This window comes from Pinus tabuliformis, chromosome 7 (assembly GCF_031772625.1).
Source record: "Pinus tabuliformis cultivar Carrire ecotype Pingquan chromosome 7, CPIR1, whole genome shotgun sequence".
Taxonomy (NCBI): Eukaryota; Viridiplantae; Streptophyta; class Pinopsida; order Pinales; family Pinaceae; genus Pinus; species Pinus tabuliformis.
The window spans coordinates 1,073,568,698-1,073,596,438 of NC_142293.1; the positions used below are offsets into that span (position 1 = coordinate 1,073,568,698).

Sequence of the window (27,741 nt, forward strand, 5' to 3'; positions counted from 1 at the left end):
TCCTGTCTTAGCCTGAAAAATTCATCTACATCCAAAAACTCATCGCCTTTACCTCAGATCAGACTTCAATCAAGTGTGGACTACTTCAGGAGGATTTCACACCAGTTCCAACTTCAAATTGATCATGAATTGTCTCAGGAAATTCAACTGATTTACCTCAGTGGCCTCAAGAATTTGGTCCGCAACCTTCAGGAGACCTTTTGGCTGCCAAGAATATTGTTCTCTACTCAGAAGGACTTCGACCTACTTCAAAACATAACCTTCAGCTGCCTCCAGAGTAATACTTCTATTTGCTACAGAGCAGCTCGTATGACCTCAAACTAGGTCTACCCAGAACTTCGTTATTTTGTCCTTGAACAGACTCACTTGGCCACCAGAACTACAATCTGTCCATGTAATAAGGTCCCGAGGAATTCGACCAGCCTCACAGATTTGTTTTGAGATACCTCATTGTTCCTTGTATGAAGAAACCCTGTGCCAGAACAAGAAACCAATAGAAAAAATAAAAAAGAGACTGACTAGGTAGGGTGGGATCACCTCCACTGAAACTAGTCCAAGAGTGAAAGGGATCTTAAACTCTCAGAGCCTCAGGCTCAAAGGACAGAGATAAAATAATCCAATCCAATGATGCCTCAAATGCTCCTGCGCTTCTTGTATTTATAGATTTTCATGATGGGGTTTTCTCTTTAATTAATTGAGTGATGCTCACACCAAGCCCCAACTTTTCGCTTTTTACCCCTGCTGCCCCAAAACTCTATTGCCTACACCCATGTCTTCATTAGTTACTCAAATGGTGACCCTTGTATGCTTCAACTTCTATACTTGCATGAGGCACGAACTTCATAGGTTCCAATATATTGAGTTTATGCTGCCAATATACAATCCATTTAATTCCTCTATTAGAGCTTTTAGCAATGCTCAGGCTGCACCATTCTCCCTGTTTTGTAGCAGTCAATTAACCCATTAGACTTCCACCTTGCTCCCCAATTTTTCAAGAATGTCCTCCAACGGAATTTCCCTGAAATTTTCGCCTAATCATCCCCCAAAGTGGTTCAGGGACAACAAAAATTTGTTCAGAATATAGACAGCAGCCACTATTTTCAGCCTCCTGCAGTATATTCTACATGTGCCCTCAAGTCTGCTAATCATGCCTGATAAAGATGTTGCAGTCTTGTTTGACCTTACCTGTTCAACAGCAAGCCAGTCCACATATGCAACATTGGTGTCAGATGGATAATATGTCTTCATGCCAGCTTGACCTGTGTGCCTCTCTTCCCCTGCTACTGTACTTAATTTCTCAGCAACTTTAGTTGGTTTGCTATGTGTAGTTATGACAAGCTTTTTCTTGAGCTTAGATACAGGGACAAAATATATCTCATCTTTGTATAAGATGATTTCATCTTACACCTTATTCCTGTCATCATACATGAATCCATCCAATATTTCGCAAGAAAAATTATACTTAGAGTACTCTACTAAGATATGAGCTCTCCAATCTCTCAAGAATGTGTCGTGTTCCGCTTGCTGACATCATTGGATTGTAAGTTGCTACAAGCTGACATGCAAGTGACCTCTCCTTGTTTGGGTATAACCTCATTTGTTGAGTTGTGACAAAGTGGGGACCACCACTGGTCATGCCTATTAGAACTACCTTGCTGCCCTTTGGGTCTCGGAATTCCATTTCCATCGTTTGGTAGTTCATTACAATTCTTCCTAGCAAGTACAACCATTCAACTCCCAGTACCTTGTTTGTATTTTCCAATTCTATCACATAAAAATCATTGGAAAGCGTATACTTACCAAGAGTGACACCCAACTGTGGAACTACCTAGGTGCATGTCATATGATATTCATCGGCTCTCCTCACTTCGAAGCCCTCAAATTCTTGGACAAGGATGCCTCTCCTTACCACCACAGGCTACATCAATAAAGTTGTATGTTGTTCCACCATCTATCAATTCTATGACATCTTGCCCTTGTATTGTGCCCTTGATTTTGAATGTGTGATATTTTGGTATTCCTGAGAGAGTGGCGAAAGTACATCCTTCAATTCTCAGGAGTGGCTTCCTCACTACTTTTGGGGGTGGTGCTTCTTCATGGATGTTGAGCTGCTTGCTCGGTAGCTGCGATGTATCGCTCTCACTATCACTATCGAGCAGTACTTCAACGTAGTGAATCTTACCTTTTTTGGAACATCGATGACCTAGTTCCTATGGCTCTTTGCAAGTGAAACGGGGTCTCTTTCTTCTAAGCTCACTTCAAGTCTCTTCATCTAGCCGATCTTTCTCGGTTTCATTGTCCAAAGATATCTTCTTGCCCTTGTCCTTTGGAATGACTGGTGGCATGGGTGGAGCCTTCACTTTTGGTGTTGCATTTCCCATATCTCAAGTCTTCTTGATGGCATCCAAAAGGGTTGCAGGATTGAATGCCTTGACCCAGCCTTGTAGAGGTTCAGCTCATGCCTGCGTGAAAGCATGACTAAACATTCTTCAGATATGTTTGTCACCATGATTGCAATTTGTTCGAATTTTTGCAATAAACTCTATGTGATCCGGTTTGCACGAGTTGTGCCAGCTATCTAAAGTGTAAACCCAGATTCTTCCAATCAAATCTATCTATCAACCTTTGTGTAAAATCTACATAAGAGGTGATGTTTGCATGTCCCAACATAGCCAATCCATGATACCACCAATCATGTGCTTCTCCTTCTAAGTGTAGTATGGCAAATTGAATAGCATCTCTTTCCTGCATGGGATTGAGTTGGAGATAGGTGTCCAACTTTTGCACCCAAGCCTTGGCTGAGCATTTTAATGACCCATCAAATGAGGGGAAGGAAAGTATACTCACTTTGTGCATTAGGTCAGAATTTTGTTGTTCCATGGGTCTATTTTGGAATCTGATATTGTTGCTTTCTCAAAAATTTAGGGTTGCTAGAGTGTTTTCTTCCAGTGTTGCATACTCCTAGAAGTAGTCATCAGAGTTTGTTCAACTCTATTACTTTCTTGGGCTATCAATGCTTGATTATTTATAAACTGAGGAAGTAGCAATTTGTAACTAGCAGTGGATGCCATGGTGTTAGTATGTACAGTAGGACCAGGATTATGGTTACTGCTACCTTCAGTGGTGGCCCTGTTGTTGCCAGCAGCGTTTGGGTTTCATAGCAGTCGAGCCATTATCTAATTGAATTGTTGTTGTCCTTGAGCTAATATTCGGGCTATATCCTGTTGTCCTTGAATCAATTGTTGCCCTTGTTGTTGTCCCTGCAGGTATCTGTCGATAATTTGCTATTGTCCCTGGATCCTATTCTCCTCGCCCTGCTCTATCCCTCATGGCTGAACGATGGGTGTTTCTCTTTTTCCTTATTGTGACGTTGTCGGTATCTGTTGGAAGAATATAAGGCTCATGTACTCACAAGCTGGTAGGATGCTTGTGCTATGATACCCCTATAGTGATCTAGCGTAATTTTTCTCTAGAATTTCTTATGAACACTAGGGTTTTACCAACAATGTTCTTTTACAAAATGAAGGAAATGGACAATTCCATTCAATAGAAAAATGCAACAATATCTTTGTTTGCTCACTAGCATTTCACTTTCCATTCAACAATGATGCTAATGTTCATAGCTCAACCCACTATATTAAAATTCAATGATCTGAAGTCTAGTCCAAATTCAACAAAATACAATTATTGAACCGTATACAAATTAAGCATCACACGTCCAGTATCCCTTGAATTCTCTGGCCCGAAACTCTACAAGCAGACTACAAAGGAACATCTACTTTGTTTAGAACATCAAATTTCTTCAAAGAATGAGGAACGATTTCATCATGGAAGGTTCTTGCCCAAGAGTACAAGGAATTCTACCATATCTTCAACTCTACTGACTTTAGATGATGTTGAAACTACCTTAGGGACCATCGCACAAGATCAGCGTTATATGATTCGACCCCTTATCACAGAATTGATCCTATCTTAGCCTCAAAATTTCATCTACCACCGAAAACTCATCTCCTTTACCTCAAGTCAGACTTCAATCAATTGTGCACTGCTTCAGGAGGATTCCATACTAGTTCCGACTTCAAATTGATCACGAATTGTCTCAAGAAATTCGATTGATTTACCTCAGTGGCCTCAAGAATTCGATATGTAGGCCTTCAAAAAACCCCTTTCAATTGCCCAGTATTTCGTTCTTTGCTCAAAAAGACTTCGACCTACTTCAAAACGTAACCTTCAACTGCCTCCAGAGTAATACTTCTATTTGCTATAGCGCAGCTCGTATGACCTCAAAGTAGGTTCACCCATAACTTCGTTATTTTGTCCTTTGAACAAACTCGCTTGGCAACCAAAACTACAATTTGTTCCGGTAATAAGCTTCTAAGGAATTTGACCAGCCTCACAGATTTGTCTTGAGATACTTCGTTGTTCCTTATATGAAGAAACCTTGTGCCAAAACAAGAAACCAATAGATAAAATAAAAGAGAGTGACTAGGTAGGGTAGGATCACCTCCATTGAAACTAGTCTAAGAGTAAAAAGGGTCTTATACCCTCAAACAAGGACAAAGATAAAATGATCCAATCCAATGATGCCTCAAGTGCTTCTAGGCCTCTTGTCTCTTTAATTAATTGAGTGATTCACATCAAGCACCAATTTTGTGCTTTTCCGCCCCAACTACCCCAAAACTTGTCCAACATTGGGTATTTTGGGGTTTCCCCCTTTATTGAGCACTACAACCTACGAGGATCGATAGGCTACTTCATCCCTTGGGCCAATTAATCCCTCGGGGACATGACACAGTTGCTACTCCCCTTGAAAGAAAAGTTTGTAACCTTAATGAGTCAAAGAACCAAGACTCTGGACCCAACCACCTGGAGACCACGCATAGACCCAACTTGATACTCGGGTTGGCCAAGAATACCACCGTGGATGGAGAAACTCAAGGGAATAAATCCCTCCTGCAACACTATATTAAGACTTGGCTCCTTAAGTAAACCCACTCCCCAATTCCCCCAACATCACATAAAACAGTCAAGGTTACCACTCTAAGCATTCCCACAGAGGCTAGGATTACCCAGGTGTTACGAAAACAAGAAGCCCTCAAGAAATTAACTAGCCGAGATTTTCACCCTAAGGTACTTGTAACCACTTAGCATAAAATTTAAAGTCCACATAATTCAAGCCCTCCCACAGCGAAAAACCTTGTCCCAACGCCCCACACAACCCACCTAAGCAAGGGCTCCAGAAGAGACCAATACCAAAGACATAATAACCCCAATTCTCTCACACTTCAATAAATAAGGTCAGAACCCCCTTCCCAGATATAAACAATAGAACATGGAATTTCCATATACCACAACAACAATTAAATAACCATGCAATTAATCGGCCAAACTTATCCTCACAGGAGATTAGAAACCATAAGAGAACATTGACTTTAAAAAGGAAATTACCCAAGGAGATGTAGGCCACCAATGTTACATGCAGAAGAAGTGAGTTGTATTGCTAGACACCAACATGAAAATGGGGCTTAGCTCCAGAGCTCCACCTTGTATCCACAAACCAAGGTTCCTCATTCCACCGAGGTCGACGTCCCATGAGCCCACTGCACCGCCTAAAACAAAATTCCTCTACCCGCGAAAGGAGAATAGCTAACAGCAACTCACACTTCTCAAAAATGGCGGAGAGTAGTTGTCCCCCCCTCACAATAACAATGCCGACTTCTTTGAATTCCTTGTTGCCAAAACAAGTAGAAAAAAAATAAAAAGGGAATTGACTTTCGAATTTGCCCAAAAACTCCTCCAATTTAGCCATAGTGCCACTATAATGCTCCATACAGCATTGATCTGTCACAAGCTTTAATTTGCCTCTTCGTTGTCCTCATTAAGGGTTCAATCTGCTTGAATTAATGCTCAGGATTAGTGATGACCATATCGGCGATATATCGCCCAATATCGGAAATATCACGATATTTTCAGCGAGCCGAAATATCACTGAGAAAATATCGCGATATTTCTGAGATATCGTCGATATCTCACAAAAATATCACGCAACGATAGGAAATATCATCGCGCCTAGAAAAGGGAAAATTGGTTTTTTTTTTTGCTCATTTCGATTTTCTGAGCGTTGGAGAAGGATGGGGAGAGCGTTGTGGTAGTTGTCAAGGAGGAATTGAGGATCAAACAGCCATTATCACCACCAACTACAAAATTTTTGTGGATCAAAGATTGAAGAATAGTTAAACAAACTTCATTTCTTCCATTAACAAGTATGTTCTTAAAAACCCCTATGTTAATGATTTTTTCATAGATTTAGGGTTATTTTTGCTTGCCTTTTTGCCTACCAACATTTTGCTTCTTTTTCTTTTTTCTATTTGCTATGATTTTCCTGTCCATGAGCCAATGCAAGGGTTTTCTCCATATTCGGACAACAAACTCCATTTCTTTTTTTAACTCTCAAATGCACCCTCTTATTGCCATTTTTCATTGAATTCACATTGCAAAAAATGTAGCAAAAAGTTTATTTTGTAAAATGAGGTGGTTATTACTTATTATTTTTTGTGTATGGGTGGAGTAACTTTAATCATTAATTCCAATTTTTTGTTTTTTTGGTGCCCTAGGTTTGAATTAGCCCGCTACAAATATGCTAAAAGCCTTGGACCCATTTTGGGAGTATGAGGAGCCTGATGGTGGGACAAATCGGACATATCTATCATGCAAACTGTGTGGGACCAAGATGACAGGAGGGGTTACGCGATTGAAATACCATCTGGCTAGACTCCCTGAAAATGATGTTGGGCTTTTTACAGTTTCTAGTCCGAAGCTTATACAAAAAGCTCTTGAAGCAATTGATGAAAAAGATAGAAAGAAGGAAGAGACAGAAAGAAACAAGGTTGAACGTGCAGGTAGATCTTTCGAGATATCTTCTTCTGATTTTAAGGCTGAGGCTGGTGGGAGGGGCTCCACAGCATCACCTACTACTGCTAGCGTAAGGTCATCTTTTTTTGTTCCATGAACAAGACATGGAGCACAACCTTCCATAAAATCAATTGTTAAAAAAAAGTAGAAACAAGAAGCAGATAGAGTTATGGGGAGGTGTCTTTTCTGAAGCGACTTACCTCTCAACATCGCCAAAACCAATCCATTTTGGCATCCAATGTGTGATGCCATTGTTTTTGTGGGCCCAAGGTACAAAAGTGCTACATATAAGGAGTTGCAGGGGCCAATTCTTCAAGCAAAAAAGCAAGACATCAACTCTAGATTGGCGGAGTTGAAACAAACATGGGAAGTGTCTGGATCAGTGAAGCACCACCCGCTTAAGACCCGCAAGTACTCGCAGGTCTTGGAGGGTTCTATAGCAAGTCGGGTCACTCGCATAAAACCCACGCTTAAGATCGTTAATCCGCCAAACTCGCATTAAACTCGTGTACTCATATAAGACCCGCGGATTTGGCATAAGACCTGCATAGGACCCGTATAAGATCCATCGAACCTCATATTGCAATTTTTTTTCTCTTCTTTTTTTCTTTTCTTTTTTGGAAATGAAGAGGAAAAGGGAAATTGGAGGCAAGAAAATACTTTATAAGCACCTCTCGCCCTTCCATTTGTCATTCACTTGTCATTTGAGTGTTTGGCTCATTTCTATGAATGTTGAGTGACTCCATTGCACATTGAAGGAGAGCTCTTTGAGGATGCTAAAGGAGGTTTCATCAGATTAGACCCAGCTTCAGATAGCCTTCATGAACCTTGTTTGAATGTTTTCCATGTAATTTTTTTTTAATTTTTTGTATCCAATTTAATATTTTTTGGTTTTCAATTTTTTTTAATTTGCAAAATTTTTGGGCTCAAGAGGACTGCCTCCTCAGCCTGCAAGGCCCTGTGGCTGAGTTTGTTAGCCACACAAGGTCATTGTGTGACTGAGAAACTTAGCCACAGGGCCCTACGCGCTAAGGAAGGCTCACAAAACAAGTGCAACCAAAGGATACAGATCCAATTTTATTGGATACTATTGACTTAGAGTCTAATTGGGTTGTGAAGGAGTAGCACCCTGATTTGAGTTAGCTTGACGAGGAGACTGAGGATCTCTCTAGTTAGCCATCTCAAATGGAGACTCCAAATACACCTACCTCACAATTGCTTCAGCCTTCCTATGTTAGCATTAACTCCACGAGGACTTATTGTAGGCATGGTCGTCCATGAGTGATGAGACTCAAGATTGTTATGAGACAATCATTTATCATTTATGACATATGTATTTGAATTTTATTTTAATTATGAAATCATGATTCCTTTTCTTATTTAGTCTCTAAATGTTTTTCTTACAAAAATCAAATATGTTATGTTGTACTTTCATAGATATGAGATGATGTTATGAATTAATGCATATATTGTAGTTTTTATAATTTATAAGGATTGGAATTGTCATTAGTTTCTTTTTTGTGCTTAAAATTTACCATATTTTAAGTTTTTTTTGCATAAGTATACGAGTTTTATACGAGTCATCCCGGAGTCTTATACAAGTTTTATATGGGTCATTCCGGAGTCTTATATGAGTCAATGAGTCAATAGCCAGACGACTCTTATACGAGTACGAGTCGTGCAACATTCATCTAGATGCACAGTGATGTCTGATGTTTGGACAGATAGGAAGGGTAGGACCCTTCTAAATTTCTTGGTACATTGTCCTAAAGGTACCATGTTTATTAAATCAGTGAATGCATCAGCACATATAAAAGATGCAGCAATGATATACAATGTCACAAGGTTCGGGTTCGGTAATGAGTAGGTTCAGTTTGAGTTCGAATTTTTTTGATGAATTTCGCCATTAAGCTTGTCTATATATATATATATTATTTAAAATGAATTTTAGGATAAAATAGTAAGAAATCAACATTAGTAAACATCAAAAATTCTATCATGAACATGTAAATTGCAAGGATAAATTACAAGCTTGAGTCAACGGCTATGAGGTTCAATGAAGTTCGCCAAACCTCAAAAAAAATTTAAGGTTCACCAAAATTCGAACCTCAAGGTTGAAGTTCGACAAACCTTGTGACATAGATGATATGTGAGTTGTTAGATGGGTTCATCCAAGAGATTGGTGTGCAGAATGTGGTGCAAGTCATAACAGACAATGCAGCTAATTATGTGTCTGTCGGCAGCTTATGGAGAGGCACCGCACATTGTTCTGAACTCCGTGTGCAGCACATTGTATCGATTTGTTGCTTGAGGATATGCGGAAACTCTCCTTCATCAAGGAAGTGATTGATATGGCTAGGAGCATCCACAAGTTTATTTATAACCATGCTTTTGTTCTTAGCCTCATGAGGAGATACACTAGAAATGAGGAGATACACTAGAAACAAGGAGTTGTGGCGTCCTGCAATCACACGTTTTGCCACCAACTTTATTACTCTTCAGTCTTTGCTTCAATGCCAGTTCGATTTGAAGCAAATGTTTGTTTCTGATGAGTGTCGTGATTGTAGATACAACAGGAGACAGGACGAGAGATCCATTGCAAAAATAGTATACACTGACACGTTTTGGCAGGGAGTAGAAGAAGCGTGCTCAATTAGTGAACCTATAGTAAAGGTTCTAAGATTGGTAGATGTGGACAAGCCTACAATGGCTTATTTGTAGGGCCAAGGAGGCCATTCATTCTTATTATGTAGACAAGGGTTCTGCTGGGCTTCATAGGTATATGATGTTATGGGATGTGATTGATAGTCGGTGGGCAGGGATGCTTCATCGAACCATTCATGCAGTAGCCCTCTTCCTCAACCCCGCATTTTCATACAAATGCGCCTTTGATTTTGATGGTGAGGTGATGGAAGGGCTTCATTCCTGTATTTAGAGAATGGTACCTTATCCTGAGCTTCGTAGTAAAATCAATCGCGAGATACAGTTTTATCGAGATAGTCTTGGCCTAATTGGCTTTGATGATGTTATTAGGGAAAGGACCCTCTTCATGCCACGTAAGTGACAAGTCATCACTCATTAGAATTTTCAATTTAGAATTTCCTTATTTATAATTCTAGATTTTTAAAATTCAATTATATAACTTTTATTTGAAAGTTTAATTATGTTTTAAGTTTTTGACTTTTTTATTTCTTTATTTTGTTGTAGATATTTGGTGGCGAAACTATATGGTGCAAGGGCACCAAATTTGCAGAAATTGGCCATAAGAATCCTGAGTCAAACATGTAGTTTTTCAGGGTGTCAGCGCAATTGGAGTGTATTCGAGAAAATACACTCAAAAAAACGCAACAGGTATAACTTTGAGCTTCAGCCTTCAGTTGAGCAATTACATTCGTTGTAATTTTAAATTTTAAATTTATGACCCTTAAGTGTCAAGAGTCAAGACTCAAGATTCATTAGTTTTTTTGAAACTCTTACAGGTTGGAGTTCGCACACCTCAATGATTTAATGTATGTGCATTACAATATCCGACTTCGAGTGAAGCAAATAAAAGCACCAATGGATCCAGATGCCATTTCCTTAGACAATATTAATGTATTGTCTCAATGGAGGGTGGAGTCTGACGTGCCCATCTTCGAGGAGTCACCTTCATGGTTAGACCTAGATGATCCATTAGAAAAGGGGCAGCAAGAAGAAGAGGACTCGAGGGAGGAGTAGCACAGGAGGAGCAGGAGGAAGAGGAAAAGGAGGAGGAGACTATGGGAGCATTAGCATTAGCACCATCTACTATAGATATAGGAGAGCACAGCTCCATACCTAGAACTCATTATTTGACCTTGGGTGCAGGGGCAGGGCCTTCTACTGCTAGGGGCAGGCCTAGCAAACATCCCATCATGTTTCCCATAAAAGGGGGGAAGGGCACTGATTTCAAATAGATAACAGCTAGTTTTATTTGTTTTGCTACATATAACTCATGATGATGAGATACTTTTATATATTTTATGTTATTTTGTATTGGTTTTCCATATTTGAGTCCTTGATTGGACAATTATCAGGGATTAGCAGGATTTGGTATCGCGTTTGATGTATCATTTCTACTTGACATCATATATATCAGTGCCTTCTTCATATTTATGTGCCCATGTGTTTATTTCATGTTCTTATTGTTTTATATGTTTAAAAATCTAATTAAAAAAATGAATATATTATACATTTTTTATGCTTGCTGATATTTTCGTCGATATTGCCGATAAGATGTTTTCTAGACCCTCGTTGATATTTTGTCAATATCGATATTATCAACACTGCTCAGGAGACCCTTGTTTATGCTCAAGAAACCCTCGTCAGAATAGGCTCAAAAATCTCTCGCTAGCCTGCCACAAATTTACCTTGGTCTTAGGTTGTCGTTTACTTCAGAACTCGTCGCCTTTGCCTCAAGATGGTTTGATCTTTTGCCTCAGAACAGATCTGAATAGCCTCGGGAGAAAAATTGAATATCTTGCCTCAATTTTCCCAACACGATTTATTGTCCTTCAGATAAATATTTTTTCCCAGTGGCCAGAACAATATAGAAAAAGGTAGAAGGAGAGGTGACTAGGTAGGGTGGGATCACCTCCACCGAAACTAGTCTAAGGAGAAATGGGGTCTTAAAACCCTTAGAGCCTCAGGCTCAAAGAAAACAAAGACAAATAATCCAATCCAGTGATGCCTCAAGTGATTCTAATCCTCTTCTATTTATAGATTGTAAACCCCAACTTTGGGCTTTTTCACCCCAACTGCCCCAAAACTTGCCCCTTACTGACCGCCTATGGGGACCAATATGATACTTTGTAAGTTTGTCCCTTGTGCCAATTAATCTCTTAGGGACATTAGGGGTAATGTTAAATTCTTAAAATAAAAGGTTGAATCATTCTTTTACTTAAATTTTTAAAATTACCATGAATTGACTTAGGATGTTTGAGAGTGGTTCCGACCTCATTGGATTTCATATGGAGAAATTAAACTTTAAATTTCACTCAGAATTCAGCAAACTTAATAGTTTTCAGGATTTCAAGATTTGGGAGATTACAAAGTTTCCATTTGATTTTGTCATGTGTGAGGGTATGGGATCGACATTTGATCAAAAGCATGAAGCCCTTTAAGTACCTTGATGTTGGTGGTATTGATTGTCAAACTTCGTAAACGTTGGTGGTATTGATTGTTGAACTTCGTTGATGTTGGTGTTATTCATTGTTAAACCCCTCTACTATGGCCTTAACAAAAATGTACCCTCACTCAAAGCAAAATAATTGGTTGGGCATGCTAAGCTTTTTCTACCATATTATAATATTGAGGAGATGAACCCTTCACTCAAACCAAAATCATTGGTTAGGCATGTTAAACTTTTTCAATTTCTACCATATTATAAGGTTGAGCAATCCAAGTCTAAAGACTTTGAACTAGATGATGTTTATGTAGCTCTTGTTGATGATCCCATTTCTAGTAGTGGTGAATCAATGATGAGCTTGATGAGAGATCACGTTGATCAGTGATTTGTAATATGTTAGTGGCCCAATAATTTGTACCATTATTTTCAGACTCTAGAGACGACTTAGAGCCTTATTGGTTATGTATTTTGTTGTTGACATGTATTGCACACTACGCCATTTTAATATATTTACCCTTAAATGGTATATAAATGAGCAAACTTTGTCTCTAATGGGTTAAAATCTTAAAATAAAACTTTTCATTAAAAATTAATTATTTTATGTATTTTTTTCATATCCACTTTGATCCATTTCTAGTTTTGTTGAAATTGACAGCTAGGGTCAAATTCCACTTTAGACTGCTCATTTGATGAACATGATTATCGCATTGAATTCCTCTTTCGAGAGGACCAAAATCAACCTAAAGATCATCAAATTTGGTCAAGGAAAGATATGTTTTTGAATCAAGCCCTCACATGTGCCATTTATCAATGTCGGCTTGGAGTAAATTAATAAAGTGGAACCCCTCTCCATCTCTCCTATAAAAGGGAGTGTCCTCCAACAGCATTTGATCATCCACTACATATATTTCTTCACTCCAAAATAACCACAGAAGGAAGATGACCCCAAAGAAGGCAAAAAGGCTAGGTTGACATCAAGGCTGGGCTGTTTGATGGGCCGAGTACCTTAGGCAGGAGCGCGAGCCAGTTAAGGGAAGTCTGGGCTTATTTGAGGACTGTTCTGGGCATATCTATCTTCTATTGCAGGTCCGAGTTATCCCTGAGGCTGACCGCAGGCATAAGGGAAGAGTTGGAGTGTTTAGGTGTATTTTTTATGGTGTGAAATCTCTCTCCTAGGTGGGCTGCACCTACAGGAGCCTTTCTCAAGCAGGCCGCAGGCCTTATCTTGCTAAACTATGGGCCGAGAGGGTAAGCATCTACACAGGCGGGCCGCAGTCCTATTTTGGTGAAGGCTAGTTGACGTGGAGGCTTGTCTGGGGGCTGGACTAAGCCCAGATATGTAGCAGAAGGAGGACAGATTGTCTTGGAGGGAGGCCGCAACAGTAGAAGGTTGTTTTGGGTGTGTTTGTGAGGACTGTAGCTGTGCACCTCATGCCCTAACCAGGAGCAGTAAACTCTAGCACTTGTGATCATAAGATATGATGTATTCGTGTAGTCTTGAATGCTAGGTGGATGGTTGTCCAGATCAGACAGTTTATAGTAGCTCCTTGATGAACTGTAAGTAGCCCTAACCAGTCCAAGCTTCTTCAGCAGTATGTCACCAGCTTAAGAGAGCACAATTTGATTGCCCCAAAATTGCAACTATGATTGGGCCATCTATTTATCTAAGGAAAGTGATATTAGATCTTCAAATTGGCAAGTCAATCTTGACATTGAATTATTGTACTCTCTCTCTCTGCTGAACATTTGATACTAAGAATAAGAAGAATTGATCAAGGGTTTTCCCCATCTTGAGGTTTTTCCCTGGCTTGAGACATATTCTTGTGTTCTCTTGTCTTGGCTTGTCTTCAGCATTTATCGTGTGTGTTCTTTTTTCAGTAACTGTCAATATGATAATGATTTATGTGATTGCTAATGGAAAATAATAAGGATCAATAAATGGGCTAATATGAAACATTGAAGTAACTGTCCTAAGCAAAGAACATGTTAACCAAAAATTAACATGGAATCAGAGCTCAGGAGAGGACAAACCCAAGCCAGAGTGAAAGAGGAGGAATGTAATCACAAGAGAAGTTGTCAAGTTTCCATTGAGCAAGGGACTGTTAAAATGAAGAAGTATCTTGTTGCAAGCCCTAGCAATCATAAAAGATCTCTAAAAGAGCTAAGAATTCAAGTTTGGGTATATGTTAGAGCTGGGCTTAAGAGCTCATGAAGACCGCTAATCAAACCTAAAAATGCTAATCATAATTGCAAAGTCCTACTTCAGCAACTAATGGAAGCAGTCCTATCTTGAAGTGATACATATGCGAAGTATTTCTTCTGTCTGCAGTTAGAAGTAATGAGAAGTATATGCAGTTAAGTTTTTTATCTGTGATTTTTGAGTGAAAATCATCGCTAATCAAATATGATACTTACTTGCGGCTTAAGGGTTTCTGGAGATTTAACAAAGATGGAAGGATTTTAGGTTCTGCGTGGAGGAACTCGCTTAACCCGTAAATCAACCTAAGTTCCGATTGAAAATAATTTTTTTGGGTCTTTGGTGTTTCATTTGGGCAGCTCTATCTTGCATGTCTCACCACTGAATTCAAGACAACTGAAGCAGGACTAGCGAAAAAAATCTTTTCCCTGCAGTCTCAAACATTAGTTTGACCATGCAATGCTTGTTCTATTTATCACCAATCCTGTAATATTCAAGGAGCAGCAAAAGGTTTATTGGCTCCTTATGGTTTCGGTTGGGTAAACTTGACAGATATGAAGCAGCCTTGGCACTTCAGCCCTCCTTAGGGCATTCTTCTAAGCAGGACGCAACATTATAATTCATCCCTGATTCAATGGAGATGTTCTCTGTCACATCGGCAGTATTGTCTACACAGAACATCTAAGAATTTCCAGCAAAGAAGTGTAATAATTCAATTTACTGTCTACCTTCTGAATTTCTGAAACTAAAGTCGGATCCCAATCACAGTGAAGTGACACCAGTTTTTTACCGTAATATGCATCATTTTTAAGGCAAAAATTATCACTGTAATGAAGTATCGAAAAGGCACAAATCTCTGAAATTGACGCAGCTCAAGTCACTCAGTCTATTCTCAAGCAGCCACAGACCACCGTCATGACTTAAAGAGTGGAAGCCTATCTATGTCATCATCAAGCCTGAATCCTTCCTTGAACCAATTATAGTGCAAATTCAAGATGTAATTCAAATCAGATTCCTCCAAGCAACAGAGTTTCACATAGAGACTGTAGCCTAGTGGTGGTCACTGTAGCAGCCTATCAGTAAATTTATATGCAGCTCTTCGTTTATTGTTCATGAGTACAGAGAGATCAAATTTCTATTGTTGTTCAAATGATCCTGACTGTATTGACAACAATGGCGAAATGATGTACACTGCACAACATACTTTAAATTATAGTCATGGCATTTATGTCGTGCTACTGTAGTATTTGTTATGCAGAGATGTGTGAGCTCTTGGATTAATGCCTGAAAGGACAAAACTGTATCGTTGCCCTATCAATCATCTTGAGGAGGTTTTGTTGGTATCATCATGAAAATACCCAGTTATGATGACAGTTGAAGATATTCCAAGTTCTGAAGGGAATCTCGAGTTTGTCACTACAAATTGTTCAGGGCAGAATGATAGTTGTAAAATGCAAGGCATTTCCAGATGACAATAGTATCTATGACCTGAATTATGATGACAGTGGAAGATATTCCATGTTCTGAAGGGAATCTCCAGTTTGTCACTACAAATTAGTCAGGGCAGAATCATAGTTGTAAAATGCAAGGCATTTCCAGATAACAATAGTATCTATGACCTGAAAGGTATAATTGGAAGTGAACCAGCTTGACTCCTCAGTGACATTGTCAAGCATTCTCACAGTAACAACAGTAATATTGCTTGGCATCTCTATGTCTTACAATGACTGAATTCTGTGCATCAAACTCCATAATTCAATGTGTTCTAACAGTCAGTCATATTCCCTATAAGGCTATAACTCTATTGGCCGTAAGAATTGAATAGAGGATAGTAGTCAGTATGTTTGCACCTGTATACATAGTTCTTGAATGCACAAGCTATTGCAGCCCCTTTGACTTTAGCATCTTGGATAGGGGGTGAAGTACCTTTGAAGTCTCCAATCTTGAGTAACAGTTATAAGAACTTGGCATCCCTTTGCAGGCCTTTGAGCATGAAAACAGAGGTGCATTGAAGTGCATGACATATTCGATGTCTTGACAAACATGATAAACAGAAGACCCTGATTTTGGCATCTTGGTTGGGTCATTGGGCACTTTGATGCATTGAGCCAGGATCTTATGAAGTATGGTCTTATGGAAATGGATGCCTGAATGCAAAGGACCCCTCCTCATCATGGATTGGGTAATTTGATGCAGTGGTAACAGTTATCTAGCGATGAAGCATAATGCGGCTGTTTTGGGAAAATCTCATGGGAGGATTTCTTCACCCTGACTGAAGAAGGACCATGATGATTCTTCAGAATTTACCTCTCTGACCTGGAGCAAGCTTCCTAGAAGTTTGTTGTTGCAGTTGTCTCATGGAAAGTCTCATCTCTCGTATGAGAAGCTCATATGATCAACAGTCAACTAAAGCAATGCTTCAGAGGGAGCTATACAATCCCTGGCAACATGACCTGATGACTTAAAATGAGGATTTAAAATGAAGGCAAGTCATGACAGCTAAGTATGACGACTCTGATGATGCCTTGATATATATCTTTGTTACCTTAAAGGCTGCATGGAAGCTACATGATTATGATTGATGACTTTGGTACATGGACCTAAGGGTCAATAATAGGAAAGGGGCAGGTTGCAGATAGCTCGTTGATTATGTTTTGGCAAGGTCACTCTCCCTATATTCAGATGGAGCTATGTCAAGATATTGTAAATATGCAGCTATTGGTGATGTATGCCCTCTCATTTATCAATGTAAGAGGAAGTTGACTTTTAAAGTCAAGATGGAAGACCTAGCCTTGATGCACTCTTTACTACACTTAAAGGTCTGATGAGATGGAGAAGTTGTTGGTCTGGATATATATATCTTGTGGGATCCTTGGTGTTCTTGGTAAACACCTATCATATGCCTAGCTATATATAGACTTTGAATCGATCTATGGATGAGCCTCGTATGTTGATAGTTGCTTGTTGAGATATCTTTGTGATTCGATTATCTATGGTAGGAGATACACTGCAATTCCATGGATATTCTAATGCTGGCTCGGTTGGCAATGTGATGGGTGGAAAGAGCACATATTTCTTGATTATGTTGCTCTGGGAGCACCGTTGAGGCTGAACGTATAAAGCAGCAAGCATGACTTATTATGAAGACATTTGAGAAAGCACTTCAGTGAGCCATTTGGGCACGTAACCACCGTTATATATTGCAATATTCTGAGTGGGATTCGCTTTTCAGAGAATCCCTGTTCCACGACCACTGCAAGCATATTGGCATCAGGTACCATTTTATTTGGGATATGATACAACTGGAAGCAATCAAGCTCTATCATTTCAAGATGGATGTACAAGTTACCAACATCCTCACAAAGCCTCTTGGTAAAGTTAAGTTTATCTTCTTTCATTGAGAGGATAGGAGTCATGGAAAGACCCTACTATGAGGGTCTTGGTTGAACATTGAGCTCTGGGAGCTCCTGGGGGCCTATGGTACTTCTTGTGCGGCCACAGGGTGAGTGGGTCACCTTACCCTATAGGTATGTTGTGTACAAGGTGAGTTTCACCTTCCCCTGTGATACCCCTTGATGATATATGAGACATAGGGTGAGTGGTTCACCTTCCCCTATGGTGGTTGTCATGTGTGTAGGGTGAGTAGTTGTTAATTTTGGCAACTAGGGCCAAACTTCACATTGGACATCTCATATGAGGCAACTCATATTTTTCTTGGATTCCTCTCTCCGAGAGGTGTAGGATTGATCTAAAGATCATCCCATTCTGACATGTACAAATGGAATTATGAATTTATTTTGATTATGGACAAATTGTCAAGGTCGGCCAGCAAACTCATGTAGACTCAAAAGCCAAATAGTCACGTCTATTCATCCTCAACGTTTGCCTATAAATACATGATGCCTCCTCATTTTGGACACTTCACTCACTCACATCTCTCTCCTTCATTGATTGGGTACGAAAATTAGAAGCTGCTCAAAACACGTGTGAAGAGAAGGAAGGGTTTTCTGTTCTAGCAGTTGACCAAATTTGACCGAAATTGCAAACGTTGTTTTTGACTGCGTTGACCAAGCGTTGACCTGTTTTAGGTGTGGTTTTGAGTGGAGGAATTCTATTTGAGCAAGCCATGGTTCTAGGCACAAAATCCGAGGCAATCTGACCTCATGTTTGACCAGCGTTGACTATGCTATCACTGGCTGCAACATTCACCTTTGTTGACCAGGTTTGACTAGACTTTTTCATACTATTTTGGGTTGATTAGACTTGCTATTGGAGGCCGAAGTTGACAGGGTTTGACAGAGCGAGGAAGAAATTTGCCTTGTTGACCAGCGTTGACTTTCTAGTTAGGGCTTTTTGTTTTTGCCTATGTTACCAGGATTCAGATACGGATTCGCTAGTTTTTTGAAAATCCAAGATCCGTATACGGCAAGGATACGTCATGTACACAAAAAATATATATATATATATATATAATAATATTTTTAAAATTTTAAAAAAGACTTTAGAGCTAAAAAATCAAATACTCCATGAAACCATCAAACCCTTTTAGAAAACTGAATGATAAATATGAAGATTGAACATCATAAAAGATCATAATATCATACATGATAATAGTAAATACATTTACATATCCTCAAATGGATCTATATCTTCTGCATATTGCAACTCTACATCATGAATAGATGATGGGGGTCCTAGAATGTGGGAAGTTGCATCAGTAGGCTGGACTGGTGGTGGAACAATATCCTCAAGTAGGTTGAGGTGAGTCATGGCATTCAGTGTCAGGTTCAAGTCAGAGATCTCAAGCTCCACATCCCACATCTTGCTCAGACCTTTTTTATACTCTGGTTCAACATGTGATAGAAGACGGAGGTTGGAATGAACATAAACAAGATCCTCAGCCTTTGCCGCTCCCAGCCTGTTTCGCTTCACTGAATGGATGCAGCCATATGTATTCCTCTCAGCTGATGAGGAACTAACAACCTGTGATAACAACTTGGTGGCTAGAGTAAAGAGATGAATGCTATCCCCACCATGGAAGCCCCACCAAGTAATAGGATCAAGATGTCCTCGATCATCCATAGCTACTGGATCTAAAAAGCTACCAGTAGACTGTACAAACCCTCCAAATTCTTGGTGGACTTCCATTGCAACTCCCATATCTCTATATATTTTCCTCAAAGTTGTCTTATATCCTTGTACCACTTCAAAATCCTTGTTTGGTGTTGTTCTACAAGGTAAAGACAAAATTTTAGAATGATAGTATTTAAGGTGCAATGCATATGCCAAAAGGTGTAATGGTGTGGTCATTTTGTTCCACCTTTCTGTAACGATGTCCTTCACTAAATAATAGAATGTTCCATAAGGGTCATTTTCACTTGCCCTGATAATTTCCCTTATCCTCTCCAACATAGCATCAATGTTTTCATAAACTTCCCCCAAGCAAGGTGTATCTGTATCAAATGCCATGATCAAGGTCAAAATTAGTTCAGTGAACCATAGAAGGTATTGGACCTTGTCCCACCATGCATCATCAAGAATGATTGACTTGATTTTTTGCCCTCTATCAGAAGTGGAAGTCTTCCATGATTCCCAAAGAGGGTCAATGACCATTGCTTGTAATGCTTGTCTCACCTCCACAAGTCTCTTTATGACAAGAGTGTGGGAGGCAAAACGAGTTTCAGCAAACTACAAGTTTCAAGAAGTCAAATCTCAAATGAGAAATCATATATAAATTTGTAATTAAAAATAAGAATTTCCAATACAAATAATATTAATTAAAAAAAACTTAAAAGTACCTTCAGTAGCTCCAACTTTGCAAAACCCCGATAAATGGCTTGGGACATTGAATGATTTGTTGTGAAAATTTGGATTTCTTTTGATGCTACATATATTTCATTAATCCATTCAATCTCACCAATCTTGGCAAGCATAAGGTTCAATGAATGTACTGCACATGGAATCCAAGATATGTGATCATATCGACCCTCCACAATCAAACCTGCAGCTTTACAAACCTGTACGTTGTCCGTAATGACTTGGACAATATTATGTTGCCCCACACTTTCTATTGCATCAATAAGAATTGTGAATATGAAAGATGCATCTTTCTCTATTCCACTGCAATCAACAACCTTCAAAAACATTGCCCCTTGGGGGCATACTGCAACAACATTAATTAATGGACGGTTTATTTGGTATCTCCATCCATCAGAAATGATGGACACACCTGTTTCTACCCATGTATCCCGAATTGCCTGTAGTTGTCTATCCACGGATTGTCTCTCTGATGCTAACAAAGTAGTGCGTACCTTTCATATCTAGGGCTTTTGTACCCTTATGGCGCTTCATTAACAGCCTTAATCATTTGTTGCCAATAAGGGGAACGCACCAAATTGAATGCTAGCCCATTTGCATAGATGCAATGAGCTACATGTTCATCGGGTATGTCTCTACCTTGATTATTGAAAGCTGCTTCAAGAGGGCCTAGAGTGGGCCTTTTATTAGTTGTGGTAGCAGGCCTAGATGGCAATGGAGGCCTAGTTGTAGAGCTTTGCACAAGGTGTTTTCCCTTAGCAAGCTTCCTATCAACAGCTTCTTACAAAGATGCATAGAACTTCATTTTTCCAGAACTCAAACCTTTGCCAGGTTTGCCATTTGCATCGCTCAATGCATACTTGCACCCCTGTGTTAGTTTGACCAATGAGATGGGCTTTCACTCTAGTATATGAATCATTTTTGATATCTTGGTATTCACTACATTTCCATTTAAATGAATCACCTCCGGGATTTTTTCCAATAATCTCCACATATTGCCATAAAGGAGATTTTGGGTCCGTTTTGATGATTTCCCCTTCACTCTACTCATGTTGTGATGGTTCCATAATGGTAATGGTCTATAGACTATAGGTTGCCTAACTGCATATAAAATTCAAATTATAATATATTATCAATATAGTAAATTTGTAATATACAATTAAAAATTAAAATACATAATGATAAAAATAAAAAAATGAAATACATTAAAATTTAACAAATAATTTTGATGTTTACAATACACGATATAAATAAAAATACAAAATTAAAATACATCATAATAAAATATTAAAATCTGAATGGTTGAATATTAAAATTTAAATACTACCAATATAAATTAAAAAATGGCATTGATATTTATAATAATGATTATATAATATAAATATATTTATAATAATATATATTAAATTATATAAATAATATTACATACGCTGAGATTTGAGATTTCCATACGCTCACTGGAGATATAGGCTATTGTGTATATATAAATATTAAATATTAAATAGCATATATAATATATAGCATATATAATATATCGTTCATAACAAATGTCAAACCGTTAGCGTATATAGCGTATATAGCGTATGTAATCATTGTAATGTTTTCATTGTAACATATTAATAATTATATATAGCATATATGTAGCCATTTATTGACACAAATATCGTGAATTTTTTTTTACCTGGCTAGCAATCCGAGTTGGTGGTGCCAACGACAATAGTTGTCTGTCAACAAGCTTGAGCCCACCGACAAGAATAGTCAAAGCGTTGTCTGTCGTGGCTGTTTGGAAACTGTTCAGTGTTTTCGCTGTCTGCGTCTCTGTAACAGTCGTTGCTGGGTCACGGTGTATATAATCCCTACGGTTGGGTCGAAGAACAGTTATTAATCCCTGCACTGGGTCCCTGCAGCTAATTCAAATAACAATGCAACTGTTTTAACTTTTGCGGCTGCTCTGTTCGAGATTTATAAATAATGGTGCTACGGACAACTAAGAGGGCCTACTTTACACTATTTAACCTAAAAGTTAAAACCGCAACCACAAGTCAAACCTAAAGTGTTTTAACTTTTTCTGTTTCATTTTGGCGGTTCTAGCATACAATCTCAGGATCTGTTTCGGGAGAAGATATCCGTTTCCATAAAATATAGAACTGCCACAGTGTCATATTTCACACGTTTCCAAGCATATCCGTATCCGAATCCAAATCAGATCCATGGATCTATGGATCTTGGCCCTTTGCCTGCTGGATCCGGTAACATAGGTTTCTGTTGTTTGACTAATCAGATATTCATTGTAATTGGACAAGTGAACATTATACATTGTACTCTCTCTCTCTGCTGAACTTTTGAAGAATTATAAGAAGAATTGACCAAGGGTTCCCCCACATTGGGGTTTGTCCCTGTCTGGTGCCATATCTTATGTCCTCTTTGTCTTGGCTAGTCTTCTATTGTTATTGTTTATGTTCTATCTGCATTTTACTATCATGTTGATGTGATTGCTAAACTGGATATTGATATTGGGCTAATAAAGAAATTAAAGTAAAATTGCTCTAAGCATAGAACATACCATTGTTATCCTAAAATTAGTAGTGGTTCACCTTCCCCTACGATTGACGAGATATGCATAAGACGAGTGGTTCACCTTCTCCTATGGCATATGGGCAAGATTAGTGGTTCACCTTCTCCTGCGGATGCCCCAACATACATCCTACCCATGTTGTTCGGGACTCATGGGAAGTATCTCTCATCTGGCCAATGAGCAATACAAATGGGTGCATCATTTACTGTCGTACTCCCTATGTCTAAGATGCATGGTGTTAACAACTTGATCTGAGATCCAGTCTAATTGGGGTTCTACCCCTGGTTATGTGGACTGACTTTTGTCAGTGGAGAGTGTCAAGGTCTTGTGGATCACTATCAACCAATTCTTCTTCATTATCTATATCAGTGTTCAACAAAGTTGAGACAAGATGCATAGATAGTTAATGATAACAGTTTGGCATGATGATGGATGAATTGGCAAGTGGAATTCTCCCTAATTGAGAGGGAGTGTTGAAATTGGCAACTAGGGCAAAATTCCACTTTACACTGCTCATTTGATGAAGATGATTATTGCATTGAATTCCTCTTTTCAAGAGGGCCCAAATCGACCTAAATATCATCAAATTTAGTCATGGAAAAATATGTTTTTGAATCAAGCCCTCACATGTGCCATTTATTAAGGTCGGCTTGGGGTAAATTAATCAAGTGGAACCCCTCTCCATCTCCTATAAAAGGGAGTGTCCTCCAACATCATTTGATCATCCACTACACATATTTCTTCTCTCTGAAATAGCCGCAGAAGGAAGATGACCCCAACGAAGGAGGAAGGACTAGGTTGATGTCATGGTTGGGTTGTTTGATGGGCTGAGTTCCTTAGGCAGGAGGTCGAACTTGTTAAGGGCAAGTCTAGGCTTATTTGAGGATAGTTTTGGGCATATATATCTCCTATTGCAGGTTCGAGTAATCCCTCAGGCTGACCGAAGCCATAAGGGAAGAGCTGGAGTGTTTGGATGTAATTTTTGATGGTTCTCTCCTAGGTGGGCCGCACCTACAAGAGCCTTTCTCAAGCAGGTTGCAAGCCTTATCTTGCTAAATAGTGGGCCGAGAGGATAAGCATCTACCCAGGTGGGTTGCAATCCTATTTTGGTGAAGGTTGGTTGACATGGAGGCTTATCTGAGGGCTAGATTAAGCCTAGATTTTGTAGCAGAAGAAGGACAAATTGTCTTGGAGGGAGGTCATAGCAGTAGAAGGTTGTTTGGGGTGTGTTTGTGAGGACTGTAGCCATGTGCATCATGCCCTAACCAGGAGCAACAAGAAACAACGGTAAACTCCAGCACTTGTGATCATAATATATGATGTATTCGTGTATTCTTGAATGCTAGGTGGATGGTTGTCCAGATTGGGCAGTTTATAGTAGCTCTTGATGAACTACAAGTAACCCTAACCAGTCCAAGATTCTTCAGCAGTATGTCACCAGCTTAAGAGCGCACAATTTCACTGCTCCAAAATTGCAACTGTGAATGGGCCATCTATTTATCTAAGGGCTGTGATATTGGATCTTCAAATTGGCAAGTCAATCTTGACTTTGAATTATTGTACTCTCTCTACTGAACATTTGATACTAATAATAAGAAGAATTGATCAAGGGTTTCCCCATATTGGGGTTTTTCCCTTGCTTGAGCCATTTTCTTGTGCTCTCTTGTCTTGGCTTGTCTTCAGCGTTTATTGTTTATATTCTTTCTTCAGTTACTATCAATATGATAATGATTTATGTGATTGCTAATGGAAATAATATGGATCGATAAATGGGCTAATATGGAACATTGTCCTAAGCAAAGAACATGTTAACCAAAAATTAGCAAGTTTGAATCCCGATTAAATAGGTGGTTGATTCAAACCCTGGTTCTAGTTTTTAAAACTATGGTCATTATATATTATGCAAGCTCAAGACTGAATACATAGCTAAATTTGGAAACTAGGGCCAAACTCCACCTTGGAGAGCTCATCTGATGCAACTGATATTTTTATTGGATTCCTCTCTCCGAGAAGTGTAGGATTGATCTAAAGATCATCTCATTCTGACATTTACAAATGAATTATGAATTTATTTTGTTTATAGACTAATTGTCAAGGTTGGCCAGCAAACTAATGTAGGCTCAGAAACCCAACAGTCACGTCTATTCATCCTCAACGTTTGCATATAAATAGAAGGTGCCTTTGCCTCATTTGGATATCACTCATCTTCTCACACATCTCTCTCCTCATCTAATTGGGTACGGACTTTTGGGCAGCTTCTCTCTCCACATGTGCGAAGGAAAGGACAGCAATTTTCTGTTTTGGACATTGACCAGCGTTGACCGATTTTCGCAAAGGGTTTGGCCAATGTTGACTTGTTTGACTGCATTTTTGTTAGGGAAAATTCTGTCTGGAGAAGCCTCATTTCTGGCACAGAAATTGAGGCAATCCATACTATTTGACCAGCGTTGACTGCAGAAGGGTTTGACTGCAGCGTTGACCAAGTTTGACTGAGTTTTTCAGGACTGTTTTGGGCTGATTCGGATGACTCTTAGAGGCCATGTTGACTGGGTTTGACCGAACTGTTTTGGAAGTCAAATTCTGCCCTGTTGACCAACGTTGACTTTCTGGTTAGGGCTTCCGGTGGCTATTGTTTGACTGGACAGATTTCACTTTGATTGGGCAAGTGAATATTACATATTGTACTCTTTCTCTGCTGAACTTTTGAAGAATAATAAAAAGAATTGATCAAAGGGTTTCCCCACATTGGGGTTTGTCCCTAGTTGGCGCCATATCTTGTGTCTTCTTGTCTTGGCTTGTTTTCTACTGTTTTATTTATGTTCTATTAGCATTTCCTGTCATTTTAATGTTATTGTTAATCTTGAAATTGATATTGGGCTAATAATAAAATTGAAGTAAATTGCTCTTAAGCATAGAACATACCATTGTTATCTAAAAGTAACATACATTGAACATTGACTGGTAGGATGTCCATATGCAGGGGCAGTCTCAGCAGAATGGGCAGAGATGACTGGCTATAGGGATAGTTGGCAAGGGAATTTCATTTAGGAATGTTCACAGAACTGGTTTAAGAAGAAAAAAATGAGGCACTTAGATCATAACCTTTGGTGGCATCCTTGGGAATATGGCTAGGGAGGAACGCCAAAATCTTCGAAGATAATCCAGAGCCAGCATTTCAATGTGCCTCACAGAGAAGGAAAATTCCGGCAGCTTGAAATTCAATTGAAATGTACTGCATACTAGAGTACTGACTCATCCTTCTCTCTATAAGGAAACAGCATGAAGGTATTTTGATGAGGCTTGCCAAGGCCCGCAAGCTTTCTGTGAAGCTAGAGGCATACTCCACTTGAATGAGTCTCATTACATAACATTTAAAGCAGGCGCGGGGTCTGGCACGAATACCTTTACTGAATTGATAGCTTTGAAATTATTGATGAAGTTGGCAGCTGACAAGTAAGTGAAAAGTTACAAGTCTATGGGAATTCAACAGTCGTCGTAAACCAGACGGAAGTTCAATTTAGGATGGAAAACGTTTCTTGCATCCAATATTTTAAAATGCTAAAAATCTGAAAGTGATTTTTTTATAATATTGTTTATCAACATGTTTACATGGAACTAAATACAGTGGCAGACGAGATGTCAAAGGAATGCCTGTTATGGAATCTATGTTGGGCTCATGCAGGAATTCAAAGGAGTTGCCCAGCCAGATAGTTTGATGATACTGTTCTGATTTTCATAATCATAAGCAGTAAGGCTGTGCGAGATCTAGACTTAGCTTCACCTATTGAGCTCTGTCGATGAAAATATTGTGCAAAGATTGTTATTATGATTATTTTCTTAGATGTCACCTGGTGATAGTATGGATATATTTACTGTTTTGACGATGATAATGTTTTTCTTTTCATAACCATAAGTAGCGAGGCTGTGCGAGGTCTGGACTTACTTTCATCTGCAAGGACTGTTATTATGATCCTTCATCTGATGACAGTATGGACAAACGTATTATATTCATTAAATAGATTTTGCTAAAACAGATATATAGCTTAAGCATGAGGATCAGTACTTGCAGGCCTCTGATATTTTGGGAAGTTGGAAGGTTGACCTTAGGATTTTTTTCTGTCTTGATTATGTGAGCTTGTGATTTTAAAAATAGAAGGATATAAATTTTTCCAAGGAAGAAAAGCCCAGAAACATTGTATAAATTCCAATGAACTGTAACTCTCATGACAACTAAATCCTACGTACTGTGATTCAAAATGACTTATATTATGATTCAAACACAACCCCACTCTCCCCATCCTCAAAGTCGTTTCGATTAGGATACAAAAGTATCCAACGATGGTCCATTACTTGATTCCACAACCAGAAACATAACAGAAACTGTTATTGAAAAACTCAGAACATAATTTATCGGTGAAATATCTTAATATGACCCATTATTGCAAACAGCATCTCCGTACAAGACGGTATGGAAGATACTAACCTGTCTCTTATCTGAAATTGCTCGATCATCTTGGTCATTCGTTGCTGATCCTCCTCCGGAATGTTGGTCATATCCCCCGCGATTTTATCCATTGTGCTTTACCACACCGCAACGGCGGAAAAACTTCTCTGTCTGGCCGTCCTTCACCCAGAATGACCTTCCGTGTCTTGAAAACCCTCACGAGCTAGGGTTTATCAGTACGTTCCCCTGAACGACTTCTCAAACGAAGAAGATGTTATGACATAGGCATCACACGAGCTATGATCTATCGGTACATACCTTCCCTTGAACAATAAAACCTTTTCGAAGAAAGAACTATAACCTCTTGATAGGGGCATGAAACGAGGAAGACAAAGGCACACGGCGAGGGATTTCAAAATGATAGGTTATTAGTACCCACGTTCCCTTTGAACATTGATACCTTCTCAATCGGCACAACTATAAACTCTTGACAATGCGGCTTCCCAAGAGGAAGAGGGAAAGGGAAGGAGAGGGAGATGGAGATGAAGATGAATGCACATTCTTAAAAAAAATATTGGTTAGATCTATCTTATATATAGTTTGAGTGGGTTTAATGGTTAAGAGCATGTGTTTCTTTTTCAAAGATTACA

At 39.1% G+C, this 27,741-nt stretch overlaps 1 protein-coding gene across 1 annotated transcript in view; it reads right to left on the reverse strand.

Annotated features, from left to right (window-relative positions):
* TIM9 (Tim10/DDP family zinc finger protein) overlaps window positions 1–27,530 on the reverse strand; it is a 39,460-nt gene extending 11,930 nt beyond the window's left edge. The window contains exon 1 of the mRNA XM_089459348.1: window positions 27,131–27,530. Within this exon, the coding sequence (XP_089315474.1) occupies window positions 27,131–27,222 (92 nt within the window). The 5' untranslated portion in view covers window positions 27,223–27,530. The remainder of the gene's footprint in view (window positions 1–27,130) is intronic.
* Between the last annotated feature and the right edge of the window lie 211 nt (window positions 27,531–27,741).